At 35.6% G+C, this 22,207-nt stretch overlaps 2 protein-coding genes across 5 annotated transcripts in view; one reads left to right on the top strand and one right to left on the bottom strand.

The window, feature by feature from the left end:
• The window catches only part of actn3b (actinin alpha 3b), a 701,279-nt gene that overhangs the window by 27,322 nt on the left and 651,750 nt on the right, over positions 1-22,207 (bottom strand). The window lies entirely within an intron of this gene.
• On the top strand, positions 431-21,067 carry aadat (aminoadipate aminotransferase). Of its 4 annotated transcripts, none has more exons than XR_015495190.1 (15): positions 431-466; positions 3,453-3,523; positions 3,689-3,857; positions 8,625-8,757; positions 10,622-10,696; positions 10,782-10,976; positions 12,562-12,627; positions 12,751-12,833; positions 14,055-14,151; positions 14,231-14,292; positions 14,508-14,572; positions 15,857-15,963; positions 18,096-18,197; positions 18,335-19,021; positions 19,399-21,067. XR_015495190.1 is itself a non-coding variant. In XM_087260396.1 (14 exons), the coding sequence occupies exons 2-14, from the start codon at positions 3,457-3,459 to the stop codon at positions 18,374-18,376; spliced, it is 1,263 nt and encodes a 420-aa protein (XP_087116522.1). In that variant the 5' UTR covers positions 431-466; positions 3,453-3,456; the 3' UTR covers positions 18,377-21,067. The 4 variants fall into 4 exon arrangements, 2 of the variants coding, with proteins under 2 accessions (XP_087116522.1, XP_087116523.1); XR_015495189.1 differs by having other exon boundaries at positions 19,111-21,067; XM_087260396.1 differs by having other exon boundaries at positions 18,335-21,067.

Here is a 22,207-nt window from a genome sequence, read left to right as displayed (position 1 = left end):
TTTATTGGCTAAAACAATAATGTACAGTTGTATTATATAGCAAAAATTATTTAATATACTTAAAAAACAAGGATTAAACAAGAGAAGAAAGAACAAATATATTATTAAATGAATAAATAAATGGAAAAATAGGGTACATAACACTGATCTAACCTTTATTTAGAATCTCAATTGTAGATCAGTGGCACATATTCATCAATTTACATAGATATATTATTAATTTTCAAAACATTCAATTTATATACAAAGAAAATGCACTTTTAGAACAGAAAAATACTATTTCGTAAACATTTTAGGTAAAAATGAGATAGGATAAACATTAATCGTTTTAATCTATTTTTAGACTTGTAATATTTAAACGGCGATGTCACGTGTGACGGCTGGGCCAATCACATTTGTCGTTCAAGCGAAACTACAGAGCCCAGAGTTCATTGCGGAAGAAGGTCACCGGTAAAGGAAGCTACGGGTCAGTAATGTGCTTTAGAAGTGGCTTTAAAATGCTTGTAAAGTGTGTGCTGTTTTTACAAGGTCGTACAATGGTGTTTTGTCATTTAGTGTGATATATGAGTGTCTTCTCTGTTGTGTTTGTGTTGGTTTGTTTTCACGCTCGTGTTGGATTTGTTTTGACGTTTAGTTGAGCTGAACTTCAGCTGGAGCCACTGCAGGGAAAGCATATTTGATTTACGCACATATACATTTATATTTGAGTATGAACTAAATGTTTTCAACATGACGTAATTAACCAGTTAATATAATAATGACAATAATATTGTGTAATATTTATTCATAATGAATTAATTTAATAGAGTTTTTATGGTAACACTTTATTTTGATGGTCCAGTTGAGTATTAGTAGACTGTCTGCTTAATATCTGCGTAAAGGACATTCAACAGACATTTAACTGACTATAAGAAACTTTGAAAGCGCATAACCTTAACCTAACAGTCTACATATAATCCAATGAGAATTAGGTATGTAATACCAATGCAATGTAGCTTAAATTGAACAAACAGACCATCAAAACAAAGTGTGACCGATTTTATTTTATTAAAGTGTCAGGATTAATTTAGTTTGGTACACAAGAGCTATTTTTTATTTATTTATTATGTTTTTGTTCCATATGTGCTTTTTGTTGCACAATAAAATCCTGTTGCTTTGTGTATTTCTAAAATATCATTATAAACACTTATATATAATTAAATAAATATTATAATATATTATAATAACAGTTCAAATGTAATGCTTTCACAGTTTATTTAGTTATGTTTAACCTACTTCTGTATATCAGTGAGCCTTTAATGAGCTTTGGACACTTTTAAAAAGATCATGTTTCATCAAAGGTTATGTACAGTTCACTTATTACATTTAATAAATCACTTTTTCAGGACTTCACGTGTTAGACTGCACATTTCTATTTCAAAATAGAGGTTTTTAGGATATTGTGAAATTTAAAAATACACATTGAAAAAGATTTAAATGATATTTATTCATCACATAAAATCTTTCTGTATCTTTCTTTATTTGTGATTCACATTTCTTCACTCCTGATTGTTTTTTTTATTTAAAATGCGTGCTACAATTCACTTTTATTTATATCACATATACATTATATATGTATATGTATATATATATATATATATATATATATATATATATATATATATATATATATATATATATATATATATATATATATAAATCACACATCTATATTATGTCAAAACAAAAGTTTATGTTGGATGCTATAAATCGCGATTTAATCTTTGCCAAACACTATTATTTTTATTTTCTAAATGAATGGGAATGCAGTTTATTTACATAATTTGTAAACTATTTTTAAAATGAGTGATCAGTTTTATTTAATTAAAAGTGTAGATTACATCAAAAGCAAATGTATGTTTTTTTAGTCTTTTGTAATTTTTTACTAGTTTATGTGTAAATGTAGTAGTAATAGGATATATATATATATATATATAATTATTTTTTATTTATTTATTTATTTATTTATTTATTTATTTATTTATTTATTTATTTGTACACTACCTGACACAAGTCTTGTCGTGGATCTCAGTTGTAAGAGCAACAAATAATAACTTGACTTTTAGCTGATCATTTGGAAAAGTGGCAGAAGGTGGATTTCTCTGATGAATCATCTGTTAAGCTGCATCCCAGTCATCACAAATACTGCAGAAGACCTACTGGAATCCTTATGGACCCAAGATTCACATAGAAATCAGTCAAGTTTGGTGAAGACAAAATCATGGTTTGGGGTTACATTCAGTATGGGGGCGTGCAAGAGATCTCCATAGTGGATGGTGACATTAACAGCCTGAGGTATCAAGACATTTGTGCTGCCCATTACATTACAAACCACAGGAGAGGGCCAATTCTCCAGCAGAACAGCGCTCCTCATACTTCAGCCTCCACATCAAAGCTCCTGAAAGCAAAAAAGGTCAAGGTGCTCCAGGATTGGCCAGCCCAGTCACCAGACATGAACATTATTGAGCATGTCTGGGGTAAGATGGAGGAGGCGGCAATGAAGATGAATCCAAAGACTCTTGATGAACTCTGGGAGTCCTGCTGTCTTTGCCATTCCATATGACTTGATTAATCAGTGATTTGAGTCATTGCAGAGATGTGTGGATGCAGTCCTCCAAGCTCATGATGGAGTCAGACACAATATTCATTCTGTTTCCACTGCAGCAGGACTTTATATTCTATACTGGACATTATTTCTGTGACAAGACTTTTGCCTAAGCAAAGTCAGACCTTACTGTCCTAATGAAATCATTAAAAATCAAGGCATGATCATATTTTATTTTGGTAAAATAAGCATAATCTAGAGGCCTTTGCCTTTCATATGAGCCAATTCTGATACCAAATGATCAACTAGAAGTGAAGTTATTATTTGTTGTTTCTAAAACTTGTGTGTGTGTGTGTGTGTGTATATATATATATATATATATATATATATATATATATATATATATATATATATATATATATATATATATATATATATATATATATATATACACTTTATTTCTTTGTTTGATTATTTATAGTGACATTTCTTGAGTTTTGGTGTAATGGTAAATTAGTTTAATATTTTTTTATGTTTTAGATTTTTTTATTTTGTTTATTTATTTATTAGATTTATTGTTTGTTTATGACTTTTTAATGATCCAAAAAATATTTGTGCTTTTAGGGAATGTTAAATGAGCTTAATATTAGTTTATTATTTTATATTATTTAATTGTCTTACATTTAATCTTTTATTACTTTATTTCTTTTTTTTATATTTAATTAGTTTATTTATTTTTTACTTTTAGTTATTTATGTAGTTATGTATAATAGTCATCCCCTTAAAATGTTGTATTGAATCTTTAATGATCCGTTTTCTTTGCCTTGTCTATTGAATCACGACCTGTTGTCCGTCTTCATCCCACCAGAAGCATGAATTACGCTCGCTTTCTAACAGCTGTGAGCGCAGCCAGAAAACCCTCCGCCATCCGCCTGCTGAGTGAGTCTGACGTTTATTATTACTCTTCATTATGATGTCAGAGAAGATGCGTGTCTGATGCTCATCTGCATTATGATGTCATAGATGATGCGTGTCTGATGCTCATCTGCATTATGATGTCATAGATGATGCGTGTCTGATCTCTTTGCTGTTTTTCTGACCCAGCGGAGCTCCAGCAGCGCTCTCCTCCATCTCTGATCTCTCTGGCCGGAGGAGCCCCGAACCCGAACACCTTCCCCTTCCAGTCGGCCAGTATCACTGTGAGGGGTGGAGATGCTCTGCTGCTGGACCACACGCTGATGAAGAGAGCGCTGCAGTACTCCGGCTCATACGGGTCACACACTTATCTTTTTGTGCTTTACTTTTGTGTGCATGTGTGTGTTTGTGTGTGTGTTTGTTTGTTTGCAACAGGTTTTCTTTGAGGGTTGGGTTTAGAGAAATAGGTGGGGTTTACACCTATGGAGAGTCCTCATAAACCACCAAAACCAACATGTGTGATGTGTTTGTGTGGTGTATTACAAAACATCCACTGCCTCTGCACAGCGTCATCTAAAGTCAATACTTCACATGTATTTGTCTTTCAGAAGCTTGAGTTGTGCAGGTTTTTCCTCAGAACATTATTGGCTGACACTTACTGTACACTTTATATTCTTCTGTTCTATTTTGTTACGCTCTATTTCTTTTTGTTTCATTCTGTTCTATTTTTCTCTGTTCCAATATATTCTATTGTATTCTATTCCATTTCTTCCTGTTCTATTCTATTCCATTCTGTTCCATTCGGTTCTATTCTTTTTTGTTTCAATATATGTCATTCTCCCCGTGTTGGTGTGGGTTTCGTCCGGGTGCTCTGGTTTCCCCCACAAGTACAAAAACATGTGGTGAATTGGGTTGGCTAAATTGTCTGTAGTGTATGTGTGTGTATGGGTGTTTCCCAGTGATGGGTTGCAGCTTGAAAAGGGATAGGACGGAACTGTTTAGGTAGCTAGCTTGAAGCCAGTGGTGCTGTCGGTAAGAACAGAGGTCCAGTCTAGTCACTCCATTTAGTTGTGTTTATTACATGTCTACAATGTTTTGTACTCAGGAGGAAAGGTATGCATGTGTGTGCTTGTGTGTGTGTCTGTGTGTATATGCGTGTGTGTCGGTGAGTGTGTGTGGTTTTCTGCAAGGAAATAACAGAAATACAGTGTGTCAGTAGTCAGTAAGGAAATAACAGAAATACAATGATTCAGTCTACCAACAAAGTACATATCTAAACAGAAAATATGGTAAACATGAAACATATGAGCACTTAAGTAAACTTAAATCATCCAAAAGCCACTTACATGGTCAAATACGCACACAGATTAATAAAGGGACCCCAGATTAATAAAGGGACTGAGCCGAAAAGAAAATGAATGAATGTATCCTTCTATTCAATTTCTTTCCGTTCCATTCTATTCCATTGAGCTCTATTTTAACGATCTATGCACAAAGTCTAAAGCACTAAGGGTGTGTCCGAATCCACATTGGTAGTTTAAGGATGGTAAAATACGTTTTGCGTCGTGCCATGGTCTAACGGGATAGTGCTTGTTCTCTTAATTAGTTACGCGTGTGTTTTGAGCATAACCTGCATTAAACCAATCAGACTCTCATTCCCTCCCATTCCCTCAGTTGTGTTGGCACATTTGCTACTTACATGGCGGACTTTGTAAGTGTAAAAACTGAACGCTTCACTAGCAAGAAAACAGTTAAACAGTGCATCTGCAGCACAAGGATAAAGAATGAGCCTCCTCCATTCAGCCTCTTTGCTTTTTCTTTACTTCACTTTTACTCTTTACTCCTTTACTTTCGTGGATAGGGAAACTGTTGTACGCACTCCACTGAAGACATCAATCAGCTGACATATTTAATTTTGTTTCTTAAGCTCAAAGATTTGTTTCTAAACTGTCTATTTAACAAATAAATGAACAATAATAACGAAGTCTGGTCAAGAAACCAAACACATTATTTCTTCCAAACACACGTCCTGTTCTTATGCCCCATATGGTGATGCAGAAATTCATTCTATTCAGTTCCATCCTATTCTATGAAACCTTTCCTCTTTGTAATGTGTTGTGCTGATGATGCTGTACTGTACACAGGGCAACTTTTAGACTAGAGCAATGTTGCCGGGCAACTTTGGGAAATTATATCATCAAGGGGCAACCATGTGAGCCACAGGGCAACTAATTAGGGCAACCGGATCCAAATACAATGTTGTTGCCCATTCTCAAGAGGAAAGTAGTCAAGCAACATCACTCTATTGCCGTATTGCTCAAAGTTTCTCTGTTTATCATCAGCATTACAGTTAAAAACCAGAAGTTTACACTCTAAAAAAAGGAAAATTACCATTTTTAAAAAAATGTCTGATGGTAAATTATACTAAACGTTTACTATTTTAGGTCCGTCAGGATTACCTAAATGATTTACATTTGCTACATGCCAGAATAATGAGATCATTTTGTATTAATTTCTAGACAGTCAACAGTTAACATACATTTCCTTTGTATTTTTTTTAGCTTTGCTTTTAAACTGTACAAAATCAAATATTGTGTCAAAATCAAATAAAATGTCAAATGTTTTGGAGATCCTTCCAGAAGCTTCTCACAATAGTTTGCAGGAAATTTGGCCCATTCCTCCTGACAGAATTGGTGTAACTGAGTCAGATTTGTTGGCTGTCTTGCTCGCACAAGCTTTTTCAACTCTGCCCACAAATTTTCTATATGATTGAGATCAGGGCTTTGTGATGGCCACTCCAAAACATTCACTATGTTGTCCTTAAAGCACATTTTAACTAATTTGGCAGTATGCTTAGGGTCATGGTCTGTTTGCAAGACCCATTTGTGGCCAAGTTAATTTCCTGGCTGATGTCTTGAGATGTTGCTTCAGTATTTCTACATAATGTTTTTTCTTCATGATGCCATCTATGCTGTGAAGTGGACCAGTCCCTCCTGCAGCAAAACAGCCTCACAACATGATGCTGTCGCCCCCATACTTCACAGTTGGGATGGTGTTTCTAGGCTTGCAAGCGTTCCCCTTTGTCCTCCAAATGTAGCACTGGTCATTATGGCCAAACAGTTCAATCTTTGTTCCATTAGAGCACAGGACATGTGTCCATTATTATTCTGTTTCCCAGTGTAATTCAGCAAATTGTAATCTGGCTTTTTTGTTGATTCTGACTTGTTGATTTTCCCATGTTGTCACACAAGCAAGCAGCGTGTTTGAGGTTTACCTTAAATACTATTCTACAGTGGAGCCTCCAATTAACTCAAATGTTGTCAGTCAGCCAATCAGAAACTTCCAAAACCCTGACACCATCATCTGAGCTTTTTCAGAGGCAGAATAATTTTATTGTATGTAAACTTGACTTTCAAGAAAAGTTATAACAATTTATCTAAAAAATCTCTCTCTCATTATTCTACTATTAAGCAGAACAGAAACACATTTGATAGTTCTAACTTACCTAAAAGAGAAAAAGTTTAGTCACATTAACATCTGACTTTTTTTTTAAATGGTTATGTGCCTTTTTATACAGTGTATGTAAACGTTTAGTTTCAACTGTAGATATATCTAAGACTAGCACTTAGATAATAATATTACTCTTTTGTTGGATCTGATTGTTTCTATTGCCTTCAGTCATTCTGAAGAATCATCTAAAATACTTATATTTTTATAAATTGTGTGTGTGTGTGTATATATATATATATGTGTGTATATATATATGTATGTATATATATATATATGTGTGTGTGTGTATACTTTTAATACTAGCACTTTTATTTATAATTTATTTATTATTTTATTTTTCCACAGTATTTTCTATAAAATTTTTTCTCCCTGTTAAAGTCTTACTTGTTTTATTTCCACTAGAATAAAAGCAGTTTAATAAAAAAAAAAACATTTTTATGTCAATCGTTATGACTTGCCTAATTACCCTAACTCTCCTAATTAAGCTAGTTAAACCTTTAAAGTTGCTGTATGTACGTTTTTTTTACTTTTCTAAAGCATAAAAATACCATAATATGTTTGCAGATATTTAAGAAACATTCAGATAGTATAAATATTACAAATGTGAACGTTAGGTGACCAGGTTACATTATAACCCTGTATTCTAACAACAAGCAACGTGAAGAGATTTGCAGTGATAAGCAGTTTGCCTGTTTGCACCAGAAGAAACAAGACAGAAATGTAAACACAGCCATTCAGAAGCACAGAATAGAGCACTCGCTGCACTCCAGTGAAATAGTAAGACTTATAATCTAATTAATACATATTTAACCCTGTTTAACATCATTAAATGTACATGCTGAATGACATATTTGCTGGCTTACACTGACTCTGAAGTTACATTTAAAATGGTTTATTTTATTTTCAAGATCTGAGGTGAACTATCTGCTGCTGCTTTCAGTAGTATGGCAATAAATGTCATTCAAAATGGCATTCAAACTCAAATTATTAACAAATTATTAGCATTTTGCACTGAATAAAGCATATGAGGTGTACCTGAGGTGCTTATTATAGTTTATCCTCTTGTTCAGCTGCAAGAAATAGAAGTCGTTTATAAAATATACATTTCAGGTGTTGGTTAGGATAAAAACTCCTTTTAATATGAAAAATATTCCTTCTATCGTGTGCTGATGCCGTTAGTTAGGACACGTTTTAGGCTCGCTAGTCAGGCATGCTTCTGTTGGTGTTGTCAATCTGGCAACCTGCACTTGCTTGGAGTCGTCAGAAGAAAGCCTGAGTGAAAATGTGTTTTGAACCAGGAGTGCAATACCTAGTTTAACCACTGGGTGTCAAACTTACATACTGCACCTTTAAATTGTGCCTAATTTGCACAATACTATTATCTTGAATAATATCTAATCAAATATTATGTGCTTTCATTATGACAAAGATAAAATAAATCAGTTATTAGAGATGACTTATTAAAACTATTTTGTTGAACAAAAAAAAAAAATCTTCTCTCCAGTAAACAAAAATTAGGGAAAAATAAACAGAGGGGCTAATAATGTATAATAATAATGTTAATGTAAAATAGTGTCCTGCAGGTGATGTAATGTTTAAATGTGTGTGTTTGCAGTATTCCAGAGCTGCTGTCGTGGATGAAGGATCTGCAGAAGAGTCTCCACAATCCTCCTACAGCCTCCTTCAGTGCAGATAGAGGGCAGATGGAGATGTGTGTGACCACCGGCAGTCAGGAGGGCCTCTGCAAGGTACATCTCACACAGCACGGGGAACACCAGAAGATCAGTCTGATTGGGTGCATCTTTATTAGAGATGTGGAGGCAAATCCATTCTGAGATTTCCAAATTGCATCATTACTCTAATTTGAATCAATTCGAGGCTTAGTTTTAAACAACAGGTGGCGCTCTACACTAGTTTTTAACAGCAGACTGCGCTCTAGGCTAGCTTTTAAACAACAGGTGGCGCTCTAGGCTAGTTTTTAACAGCGAACGGTGCTCTAGGCTAGCTCTTAACAGCAGATGGCGCTCTAGGGTAGTTTTTTAACAACAAGTGGCACTCTAGACAAATTTTTTAAAAGGAGACTGCGCTCTCGGCTAGCTTTTAAACAATTGATGCCGCTCTAAGCTAGTTTTAACAGCAGACGGCACTCTAGGCTAACTTAAACAATAAGTGGTGCTCTATTCTAGTTTTTAACAACAGATTAAACTGTAGGGTAGCTTATAACAGCAGATTGCACTAGGCTTGTTTTTAAACAACAGGTGGCGCTCTAGGCTAGGGTTTAACATCAGACGGCACTCTAGGCTAATTATTGACTGCATACTGCGCTCTAGGCTAGCTTTAAAAACACCAGGTGGCACTATATGCTAGATTTTAACAGCATATGGCACTCTAGGCTAGTTTTTAACAGCAGATGTTGCTCTAGGGTATTTTTAAAGCAACAAGTGGCATTCTAGGGTAGTTTTTAAAAGCAGACGGCACTCTAGGCTAGCTTTTACAGATGGCACTCTATGCTAGTTTTTAACAACAGATGGTGTTCTAGGCTAGATTTTAACAACAGATGGTGATATAGACTAGCTTTTAAACAACAGATGGCACTCTAAGCTATGTTTTTAACAGCAGACAGCACTTTAATCTAGTTTTTAATGCAGATGGTGCTCTAGGCTAGTTTTTAACAGCAGGTGATGCTCTTGGCTAGATTTTAACAGCAGATGGTGCTCTAGGCTAGTTTTTAAAACAATAGGTGGAGCTCTAGGCTAGTTTTTAACAGCGGATGGCGCTCTAGGCTATTTTTAACAGCAGATGGTGCTCTAATGCTAATTATTGACAGCAGACTGTGCTCTAGGCTAGCTTTTAGACAACAGGTGGCGCTCTAGGCTTGGTTTTAACATAAGATGACGCTCTAGGCTAATTATTGACAGCAGACTTTGCTCTAGGCTAGCTTTCAAACAACAGGTGGCGCTCTAGGCTAGGGTTTAACATCAGACGGCACTCTATGCTAGTTTTTAACAGCAGATGGTACTCTAGGCTGATTATTGACAGCAGACTATGCTCTAGGATAGCTTTTAAACAATAGGTGGCGCTCTAGGCTAGGTTTTAACAGCATATGACACTCAAGGCTAGTTTTCAACAGCAGACAGCATTCTAGACTAGTTTTTAACAGCGAACGGCGCTCTAGGCTAGCTCTTAACAGCAGATGTTGCTTTAGGGTAGTTTTTAAAAGCAGACGGCACTCTAGGCTAGCTTTTAGACAACAGATGGCACTCTATGCTAGTTTTTAACAACAAATGGTGCTCTAGGCTAGTTTTTAACAACAGACGGCACTCTAAGCTAGTTTTTAAAAGCAGACAGCACTTTAAGCTAGTTTTTAAAGCAGATGGCACTCTAGGCTAGTTTTTAACAGCAGATGTGCTCTAGGATAGATTTTAACACCAGATGGTGCTGTAGGCTAGTTTTTAATACCAGATGGTTGTTCTCTATACTAGTTATGGTAACCACTTCTTAAATTTTGATTTCACAAGTACTTTAAAATAATTTGTCATGTAGGCAATTCAGCTTTGTTTTTTAAGAGAGTTTCAAATCAATCCTACTCATCCTATTCTTTGTGTCTTTTAGATTTTCGAGATGCTGGTCAGTTGTGGTGATAATGTCCTCCTGGATGCTCCCACGTACTCAGGAACGCTGGCGGCCGTATGATCCTCCCTCTCTGCCTGTGCTCTGATCTCTCGACTGTCCTGCTAAAGGTGATTCTCCTTATCTCTGTGTGTGTTTTCAGCTCCAGCCGTTGGGTTGTAACATCATCAACGTTTCGAGTGATCAGCACGGCATGATCCCTGAAGCCCTGCAGAAGATCCTGGAGGTTTGGGACCCTGCGGATGAACGCAAGCCCAGAGTCTTGTACACCATCCCCAATGGAGGAAACCCTACCGGAGCCTCCATGACCCACGAGAGGAAGCAGAAGGTCTATGAGGTCAGCAGACATTGGGATGCATGCATGCATTTATGACTGAGTTTGCTTATGTGAAAAATACTGTAGTTATGTGTGAATACTTTCGTTTTTGACCCTTATTGTAGTAAAATCTATTAATTAATCTGGTAATTCTACAGTTGCTATGGTAACACAACTGTGGTATTTAATTTGCAGTGATGATGTGCAGGTAATTTTATAGTTGCTATAGTAACACAACTGAAGTATTTAATCTGTTGTGGTAATTCTATAGTTGCTATGGTAACACAACAACTGTAGTATTTAATCTGTTGTGGTAATTCTATAGTTGCTATGGTAACACAACAGCTGTAGTATTTAATCTGTTGTTGTAATTCTATAGTTGCTATGGTAACACAACAACTGTAGTATTTAATATGTTGTGGTAATTTTATAGTTGCTATGGTAACACATGAACTATAGTATTTAATCTGTTGTGGTAATTTTATAGTTGCTATGGTAACACATGAACTATAGTATTTAATCTGTTGTGGTAATTCTATAGTTGCTATGGTAACACAACAACTATAGTATTTAATCTGTTGTGGTAATTTTATAGTTGCTATGGTAACACATGAACTATAGTATTTAATCTGTTGTGGTAATACTATAGTTGCAATGAGAACACAACTGTAGTATTTAATCTGTTGTGGTAATTCTATTGTTGCTATGGTAACACAACAACTGTAGTATATAATCTGTTGTGGTAATTTTATAGTTGCTATGGTAACACATAAACTATAGTATTTAATCTGTTGTGGTAATTCTATAGTTGCTATGGTAACACAACAACTGTAGTATTTAATCTGTTGTGGTAATTCTATAGTTGCTATGGTAACACAACAAATGTAGTATTTAATCTGTTGTGGTAATTCTATAGTTGCTATGGTAACACAACAACTGTAGTATTTAATCTGTTGTTGTAATTCTATAGTTGCTATGGTAACACAACAACTGTAGTATTTAATATGTTGTGGTAATTTTATAGTTGCTATGGTAACACATGAACTATAGTATTTAATCTGTTGTTGTAATACTATAGTTGCAATGAGAACACAACTGTAGTATTTAATCTGTTGTGGTAATACTATAGTTGCTATGGTAACACAACAACTGTAGTATATAATCTGTTGTGGTAATTTTATAGTTGCTATGGTAACACATAAACTATAGTATTTAATCTGTTGTGGTAATTCTATAGTTGCTATGGTAACACAACAACTGTAGTATTTAATCTGTTGTGGTAATCCTATAGTTGCTATGGTAACACAACAAATGTAGTATTTAATCTGTTGTGGTAATTCTATAGTTGCTATGGTAACACAACAACTGTAGTATTTAATCTGTTGTGGTAATTTTATAGTTGCTATGGTAACACATGAACTATAGTATTTAATCTGATGTGGTTCTGCTTATGAACGTGCCAGTTTTCTCTCAACCAATAGTGTGACTACAGAGGTGGGGCTTAACTGCATCACCCACTAATAATTGTGGCCCAGTTAAACATATACTTTCTATATTTGCATGCCCAGAAATGTGCTTGTAATTTGACCATGTGTTTAACTTGCAGCTTGCGAGGAAATACGACATGCTTATCATTGAGGACGACCCGTATTACTTCCTGCAGTTTCAGAAAGTGAGTGTGTGTGTGTGTGATTTTTATGGCTTGATGTGTTTGTTTAGTGGTTTGTTTAAGCTCTTGATAGTGTCAGTATCGCAGCTGTGATAAGATAACGCTTTGGTTTCTGCTGTCGTCCAGCCGTGGGCTCCTACATTTCTCTCCATGGACGAGGATGGACGTGTGCTGCGAACAGACTCCTTCTCCAAGATTCTGTCATCAGGGTGAGTGTGTGTGTGTGTGTTTACAGTACCCCTGTATACTATAGAGGCACAATGTGTGTTTATGTGCATCTATCTATCTATCTATCTATCTATCTATCTATCTATCTATCTATCTATCTATCTATCTATCTGTCTGTCTGTCTGTCTGTCTGTCTGTCTGTCTGTCTGTCTGTCTGTCTGTCTGTCTGTCTGTCTGTCTGTCTGTCTGTCTGTCTGTCTGTCTGTCTGTCTGTCTGTCTGTCTGTCTGTCTGTCTGTCTGTCTGTCTGTCTGTCTGTCTATCTATCTATCCACATGACTATCCATCCATTCATCCATCCACATGACTATCTATCTATCTATCTATCTATCTATCTATCTATCTATCTATCTATCTATCTATCTATCTATCTATCTATCTATCTATCTGTCTGTCTGTCTGTCTGTCTGTCTGTCTGTCTGTCTGTCTGTCTGTCTGTCTGTCTGTCTGTCTGTCTATCTATCTATCCACATGACTATCCATCCATTCATCCATCCACATGACTATCTATCTATCTATCTATCTATCTATCTATCTATCTATCTATCTATCTATCTATCTATCTATCTATCTATCTATCTATCTATCTATCTATCTGTCTGTCTGTCTGTCTGTCTGTCTGTCTGTCTGTCTGTCTGTCTGTCTGTCTGTCTGTCTGTCTGTCTGTCTGTCTGTCTGTCTGTCTGTCTGTCTGTCTATCTATCTATCTATCCATCCATCCCTCTATCCATTCATCCATCCATTTATACTCACCAGACACTTTTTTAAGTACACCTCTCCACCTGAGAATCACCTCAGACTGGTTTCTTGAACATGACAATGAGTTCACTGTACTCAAATGGCCTCCACAGTCACCAGTTCTCAATCCAATAGAGCACCTTTGGAATGTGGTGGAATGGGAAATTTGCATCATGGATATGCAGCCAATAAATCTGCAGCAACTGTGTGATGCTATCATGTCAATATAGAGCAAAATCTCTGAGGAATATTTCCAGTACCATGTTGAATCTGTGCCACGAAGAATTAAGGCAGTTCTGAAGGCAAAAAAGGGGTCCAACCCAGTACTAGTAAGGTGTACCTATTAAAGTGGCCAGTGATAGTTATATAGTGCTTTAATCTTTTCTCAGTTTGTAAAGTGTTTTGTTGTGTATCTCGACTCATTGTTGAGTGTGTTTATGTGTGGTGTGTGTTTTTATTTTTCAGCTTGCGGATTGGTTTTGTCACGGGCCCAAAGCCGTTGGTGGATCGAGTGGTTCTTCACATCCAGGCCTCCACCATGCACACCAGCACCTTCACACAGGTTTACTATCCTCCACCCTAGCAAAATAAACATTGTGAATTTTGATTGTGATTGTGTGTATGTGTGTGTGTGCGTTCAGCTCATAGTCTCTCAGCTCCTCCACAACTGGGGTCAAGACGGTTTTCTCAAACACATCGACAGGTGAGCGGCTGATTTCTGACTTTGTCATGCTCCAGTTATATTGAGTTTATTGGAGAGGATCAATTGAGTTGCAGTCATGTGAAGAAGTTATGGCACCCTGTTAACTTCCAGTTTGTTTAATAAACAGACACGCTGTGAGATGTCATGCAAACTGTTTCACATGAGTGTGCGTTGAGTTGTGTTTCTGGCTGATGTGTGCTTTTCCTCTCTCTCAGTGTGATTGAGTTTTACAGGTCTCAGAGAAACGCCATGCTCTCCTCAGCCGACCGATGGCTCAAAGGTTCGACTCGCACATTGTTACAACTCAACTCAATTCATCTTTATTTTCTATTGTTTTGCAATGTAGATTGTGTCAAAGCAGCTTTAAGTAGATGAAGTTCAACCCAACATATAATAGCTATGCTTCCATCCGAACATGCTAGATTTATGCACTTTTTAAAACTTGTATGTCGCATAAAACATTCACAAATAAAGCAGCGTTTCTGTCCAATAAATCAAAGAGAACAAAATCTTCAGTTGCTGATAAACTGGAGCCAAATATCAGACAGAAAAATTTGATTTTTTATTATATTCAAAATTATTTACCCTCCTGTGTTTAATCCTTTTCCAATATTTCCCAAATGATGTTTAACAGAGCAAGGAAATTTTCACAGTATGTCTGATAATATTTTTTCTTCTGGAGAAACTCTTATTAGTTTTATTTTGGCTAGAATAAAAGCAGTTTTTAATTTTTTAAACACCATTTTAGGGTCAATATTAATAGCCCTTTAAGCTATATTTATTTATAGACTGTCTACAGAACAAACCATCATTATAGAATAACTTGCCTAGTTACCCTAACCTGCCTAGTTACCCTAATTAACCTAGTTAAGCCTTTAAATGTCACTTTAAGCTGTATAGAGTGTCTTGAAAAATATTATTTACTGTCCTCATGGCAAAGATAAAATAAATCAGTTATTAGAGATGAGTTAATAAAATGTTTAGAAATGCATAAAAAAAAAACTCAGTTAAACAAATATTAGGGGGAAAAAATAGGGGGACTAATAATTCTGACATCAACTGTATATAGTTTTTTATATTTATTTACAGGTTTCTGTATGCATATATGTGTATATTCATATATGTGTGTTTGTTTGTGTACATATATATAATTTGTCATTTTTTATTTTGTTTCAAATTGTTATTAACCATTTCATAAACATCGAACCAAGCCAATGTTGAGGAATTTTGCTTTCACCATTGTTGATAACCATGTTTCTACCAGAAAGACTTTAGGAGGCAGATAAACATTTGAACATTTATTGTGAATTGTTTGCGTGAATGTGAATTTGTTACGGTCCTTTCATAAAGTTCTTTGGTGTATTAAAACTATTATGATTAGAAATGTGTTGAGAAAAATCTGCTCTGTTAAACAGAAATTAGGGAAAATATAAACGGGGGCGAATATTTCAAGGGGGCTAATAATTCTGACTTTAACTGTATCTATTTTTTTTTTTAACAAGTCAAGTGTAAATGCTGTTATGCTGTTTCTGTTTTGTTGATCTTCTGCGGTGTGTTTGTGTAGATGTGGCTGAATGGCATCCTCCACTCGCCGGCATGTTCCTCTGGATTAAAGTCAAGGGTGTAAAAGACACACAGAAGCTGATAATGGAGAAAGCACTGGAGAAAGAGGTTTACACACACACACACACACACACACACACACACACACACACACGCACGCACACACGCACAGACAGACACACACTTGAAAGCATGTTGTGCACTGAATGTCATGACATTAATGATGTATTACATGTACAAAAGCACACTTTTAATGCAAAATAATATATATGTGTGTGTGTGTGTGTGTGTGTGTGTGTGTGTGTGTGTGTGTGTGTATATATATATATATATATATATATATACACACACACATAAGTAGTACTAATATTGCTTCTAGTAAGTAAAAAATATATTTAAATATTAAATATTTAGTTTTTCTTTTGATAACTCAGCAATGCAAAATATTATTATTTTAAATTACTATGTGAATATAGTTATTGCTATTTAAACATTTTAAAAAGTAATTTATTTGAATTATTGAGTAACGCTATATATACATATGGAGAGAGGGAGAGAGAGAGAGAGAGAGAGTTAAAGTCAGAATTATTAGCCCCTCTGAATTATTAGCCCCCCGTTTAATTTTTTACCCAATTTCTGTTTAACGGAGAGCAGATTTTTTCAGCACATTTCTAATCATAATAGTTTTAATAACTCATTTCTAATAACTGATTTATTTAATCTTTGTCATGATGACAGTAAATAATATTTGACTAGATATTTTTCAGGACACTTCTTTACAGCTTAAAGTGACATTTAAAGACTTTACTAGGTTAATTAGGGTAACTAGGCAAGTTATTGTATAGGGATGGTTTGTTCTGTAGATTATCGAAAAAAAATATAGCTTAAGGGGCTAATAATATTGACCTTAAAATGTCTCTAAATAATTTTTTAACTGCTGTTGTTCTAGCCAAAATAAAACAAATAAGACTTTTTCCAGAAGAAAAAATATTATCAGACACACTGTGAAAATTTTCTTGCTCTGTTCAACATCATTTAGAAAATATTTTAAAAAGAATTCAATGGGGGCTGACTTCAACTGGATATATAAATATATATATAAATATGTTGTGTTCCTTTTTTATATTTTTAGCATTTTTAAAAAAAGTATTTTTATATTTTTCAGCAGCTCTACTCTCCTAAGACTGCTGCCCCCGCGACCCGGCCCCGGAGAAGCAGTAGAAAATGAATTAATGAATAATGTAAATTAATCATCTACTGTTTTAGGAATTGTAATAATAATCATAATAATTATTATTATTATTTATTGTCGTTTTGTTAATGTTGTTAGCATTATATCAATATTTGAATCATATATTATATTATATTATATTATATTATATTATATTATATTATATTATATTATATTATATTATGTTAAAAACACCGAAATATAATTTAAAATATTTGAATGCATATTAATAAACTTTTATATAAATTAAATATAATTTAATAAATACATCTTTTTATTATTATTTTAATATTTTAAGCATCTTTTTCTTAGATAGATTTATGATATAAATTATTTATGCTAAATGATAAAGTACAGCAGGCTTTATGCTATAGTCAAGATTGAATGTTGTGTGTGTGTGTGTGTGCGCGTGTGTGTGTGTGTGTGTGCGTGCGTGTGCAAATATGCTAAAGCACCTTTTCCTACAAACAGCACATGATTTTCCTCCCACACACACACACACTCAGCACAGCGTCTGTTTCACTTCAGAGACACACACTCTGTTTACTTCATTTGGAAACACGGTTCAGCCTCAGTTTTACATTTTTTGCTCACAGATAAAGATGAAAACACGAGGAAAGACTTGGGATTCTCCTGAAGTGTGTGTTTGTTAAAGTTGTGTGTGTGTGTGTGTGTGTGTGTGTGTGTGTGTGTTTTTGTGACATATCAGGACACAAATCTGTATAATGACAGGGGTATGACACAGGTATTACAAAAAGGAGGTGAAATATGAGGACATTGGTGACGTCCTCATTTCTCAAAATGCTTATAAATCCTTCAGAATGAGTTTAATTGGAGAGTAAAGCTACACAGTCTCCTGTGATGGTTGGGTTTAGGGGTGGGGTGGGGTGAGGGCAATACAATGTATGGTTTGGACAGTATAAAATGAATGGAAACCTATGTAATGTCCCCACTTTGCACAAAAACAAACATGTCTTTGTCTGCGTGTGTGTGTGCACGTGTATTGCAGGTTCTTCTGGTTCCTGGAGGAGTGTTTAACATCAACAGCTCAGATCCCTGTCCATATGTCAGAGCCGCTTTCTCTCTGTCCACACCACAGCAGATCGATGAGGTACACATACACACACACACACACACACACACACACAGCTGACTCTGGACACTCATGGACTCAGACACAGCTATTATTGATCTGAGATTGATCATACATCTGCTCTTCATCGTTGCTCCTCTTCCTCCTCATCACAGGCCTTCAGGAGACTCGCTGACCTGATCAGAGAATCTGTGTGAGAGTCAGTGAGTGAGTGGAGATCACAAATCAGGACAAAGCTATTGATTACATGCTGCTGACGCACATACACACACACACACATACATAAAGACACACACACACATAGAGACACAGATACACACATAGAGACACACACACACATACATAAAGACACACACACATAGAGACACAGATACACACATAGAGACAAATACACACACACACACACACACAGATACAAACACAGGAACTCACACAGACAGAGAGATAGAAATATTCACACACACACACACTTAGATACAGATAAACAGACACAAATACACACACAGACACACACACACACACACACACACAGACTCAAAGCTATTGATTACACACACACAGATACACACACACACAAACACACACACACACACACACACTATATACAACACATATAGAGACACAAATACAGATACACACAGACACATACAGAAACGCATAAAGAGACACACACACACACATGTAGAGACACGCATACCGAGAGAGATACACACACTGAGACATACACTAACACGTGTAGAGACACAAATACACACAAAGAGACAGAAAAACACAAAGAGAGGCACACATGCACACACACACTCACACACACGCACAGATACACACAAAGATACAGAAAAACAGTCACATACAGACAAACAAAGAGATACACACATGCACACACACACACACACACACACACAGAAATACACACAAAGATACAGAAAAACAGTCACATACAGACAAACAAAGAGATACACACATGCACACACACACACACACACACACACAGAAATACACACAAAGATACAGAAAAACACATGCACACACACACACACACACACACACACACACACAAATTCAGATAAACACACATACATACAGAAATACACACAGATACACACAAAGATACAGATAAACACACACACACACACACAGAAATACACACAGATACACACAAAGATACAGATAAACACAGACATATACAGACAAACAAAGAGAGACACACATGCACACACAGAGACACACGCACATACACACACACATACAGAAATACACACAAATACACACAAAGATACAAATAAACAGAGAGAGATACACACAGAGACACACACAGACACACACAAAGATACAGATAAACACACACACACACAGAAATACACACAGATACACACAAAGATACAGATAAACACACACACACACACACACAGAAAAACACACAGAAATACACACAGATACACAAAAAGATACAGATAAACACACACACACACAGAAATACACACAGATACACACAAAGATACAGATAAACACACACACACACACACAGAAATACACACAGATACACACAAAGATACAGATAAACACACACACTTACACATACAGAAATACACACAGATACACACAAAGATACAGATAAACACACACATACAGAAATACACACAGATACACACAAAGATACAGATAAACACACACACACACACACACACACACAGAGAAATACACACAGATACACACAAAGATACAGATAAACACACACACACACACACACACACAGAAATACACACAGATACACACAAAGATACAGATAAACACACACACACACACACACACACACACAGAAATACACACAGATACACACAAAGATACAGATAAACACACACACACACACACACACACACACACAGATACAGATAAACAGAGAGAGATACACACAGAGACACACACAGATACACACAAAGATACAGATAAACACAGACATATACAGACAAACAAAGAGAGACACACATGCACACACAGAGACACACGCACATACACACACACACACACAGAAATACACACAAACATACAGATAAACACACACACACACACAGAAATACACACAGATACACACAAAGATACAGATGAACACACACACACACAGAAAGACAGATACAAATCCACACATACACACAACAGACACACACAGGCACACACACAAACAGAGAGAAAGACACACACAGACATACACAGATATAAACAGACACAGAGACACAATTACACACACACATGCACACACACACAGAGAGATAAACAGTTGCAAACACACATGCATACATAAACACTAAGACACACACTGTTACGCACTGTACATCTATGCATTGCACACACACACACTATACTTCTGATCCGTTTCTGCCTTTTTTTGCACACAACACACCCAGAAATCCCCTTGAATTTGTTACAAGATGAGCAAACTTGAAACACTGTTTAACAACACACACACACACATTCACACTGTTTACAGCGCAATGAGGGAATGAACTGTGTTACTGTCATTGATCTACAGTTCAGCTGCAGCCGCCGTCTGGCTCCTCATGTAATTCTACAGCAGCTTTATTGTGTGTGTAACCATCAGACGGTCAGCGAATGATAATAATAATAGTAATGATGAAGTAGTCTATAGGGCTGGATGATGCCGGTTATGGCTAGTTAGCTGACTGGCCATCGTGAACAAAATGATTAGTGAATGTATGAGTATCTTGGATGTAGAAGCTTTTAAAATGACTTCATGTCGAGTTTTATTGCAGATGGTTATGATGCATTCATGACAGAATAATAATAATAAGCTAAACCCATCTGTTTTTGTTCTTTCATATGTTGTGGGAAGGATAACGCTAATAAATCACACTTTTACTTGTGGGAAATGTGAATGCTGATCACAGTTTCGCTTTATTTTAGTGGCATCAACTCAACTTTCTGCATGCAGTCTAGTGGTCAAAGACTAAATTACAGTAGAATTACATTTGCACAAATTATTGCTCTCACTTTATATTAAGTGGCCTTAACTAATATGTACTTACACAGGAATTAATTGTTTGTTACAATGTACTTATTGTGTAAATACATGTATTTACGGTGTACTTGTGCTTGATTAAATACCTGTATGTAATTACATCTGTAGTTAACTTCTGTAATTACATTTGTAAATACACTGCTGACCATTCTCTACACCCTAACTCACCCTTAAACCTACCCATGCCACCAAACCTGTCCATAACCCAACCTCTATCCCAACTCAAGGGCACCACAAGTGTTCTCAAATACATTACGAACACAGTAAGTACATTGTATTTGTTTTTTGATTTAAGTACATAGTAGTTAAGGACACTTAATATAAAGTGGGACCAAATTATTTCACAGAAATAAATGCAGGCGTATCGTGGAAATTAAGCATCTAAATGTAGGTGAGTCAATATTCCACCGCCTTTCAGCAATAGAGATATACCTGTGCAAAAATCAAACAACATTTATAAGACTACATAACTATTACATATTTACTACAAAATAAATATTTACATTAAATGCGTTTGTGTTTTACATGACAAAACTAAAGGGACAAATACAGTAGGTAAAAGCTATTGGTATTATTGCACTGTCATTTCCTTTTATGTTGTCAAATATTTGTTCTGGATATTTCCTGGCAAGAGTTTTCTGAACTATTGTTACACTGAATTTACATTCTAGTGGGTGTTTTCTATAATTCATGGGCATAATACGAGTCATCGTTGTGGCTTATAATAAATATATTAGGCAGAAATATGGGGTTAGATTAATGACAAAATTCTGCACACAAAAGAGAATGTTTTGAGCAAATAAGAAGCCATTTTACACTCGAAACATGATCTTTTGTGCACAGAATTGTTAACACACATGCAACAAGCCATCTTACACACTCAAAACATGATCTTTTGTGCGCAACACTATTAACACACATGCAACAAGCCATCTTACACACTCAAAACATGATCTTTTGTGCGCAGAATTGTTAACACACATGCAACAAGCCATCT

Source organism: Danio rerio, chromosome 7 (genome assembly GCF_052040795.2).
Source record: "Danio rerio strain M-AB ecotype USA chromosome 7, GRCz13ab, whole genome shotgun sequence".
NCBI classification, from domain to species: Eukaryota; Metazoa; Chordata; class Actinopteri; order Cypriniformes; family Danionidae; genus Danio; species Danio rerio.
The sequence above is the reverse complement of the archived record's forward strand: the minus strand, read 5'-3'. Positions and strand labels throughout refer to the sequence as shown.

Excerpts from the sequence above, each read along its gene's own strand:
- aadat (XM_087260396.1), top strand. The coding sequence starts at position 3,457 with ATGAATTACGCTCGCTTTCTAACAGCTGTGAGCGCAGCCAGAAAACCC. Across the intron at positions 10,697-10,781 it reads ACTCAGGAACGCTGGCGGCC|CTCCAGCCGTTGGGTTGTAA; the intron begins GTATGATCCTCC and ends GTGTGTTTTCAG. Across the intron at positions 14,573-15,856 it reads AGCCGACCGATGGCTCAAAG|ATGTGGCTGAATGGCATCCT; the intron begins GTTCGACTCGCA and ends GTGTTTGTGTAG.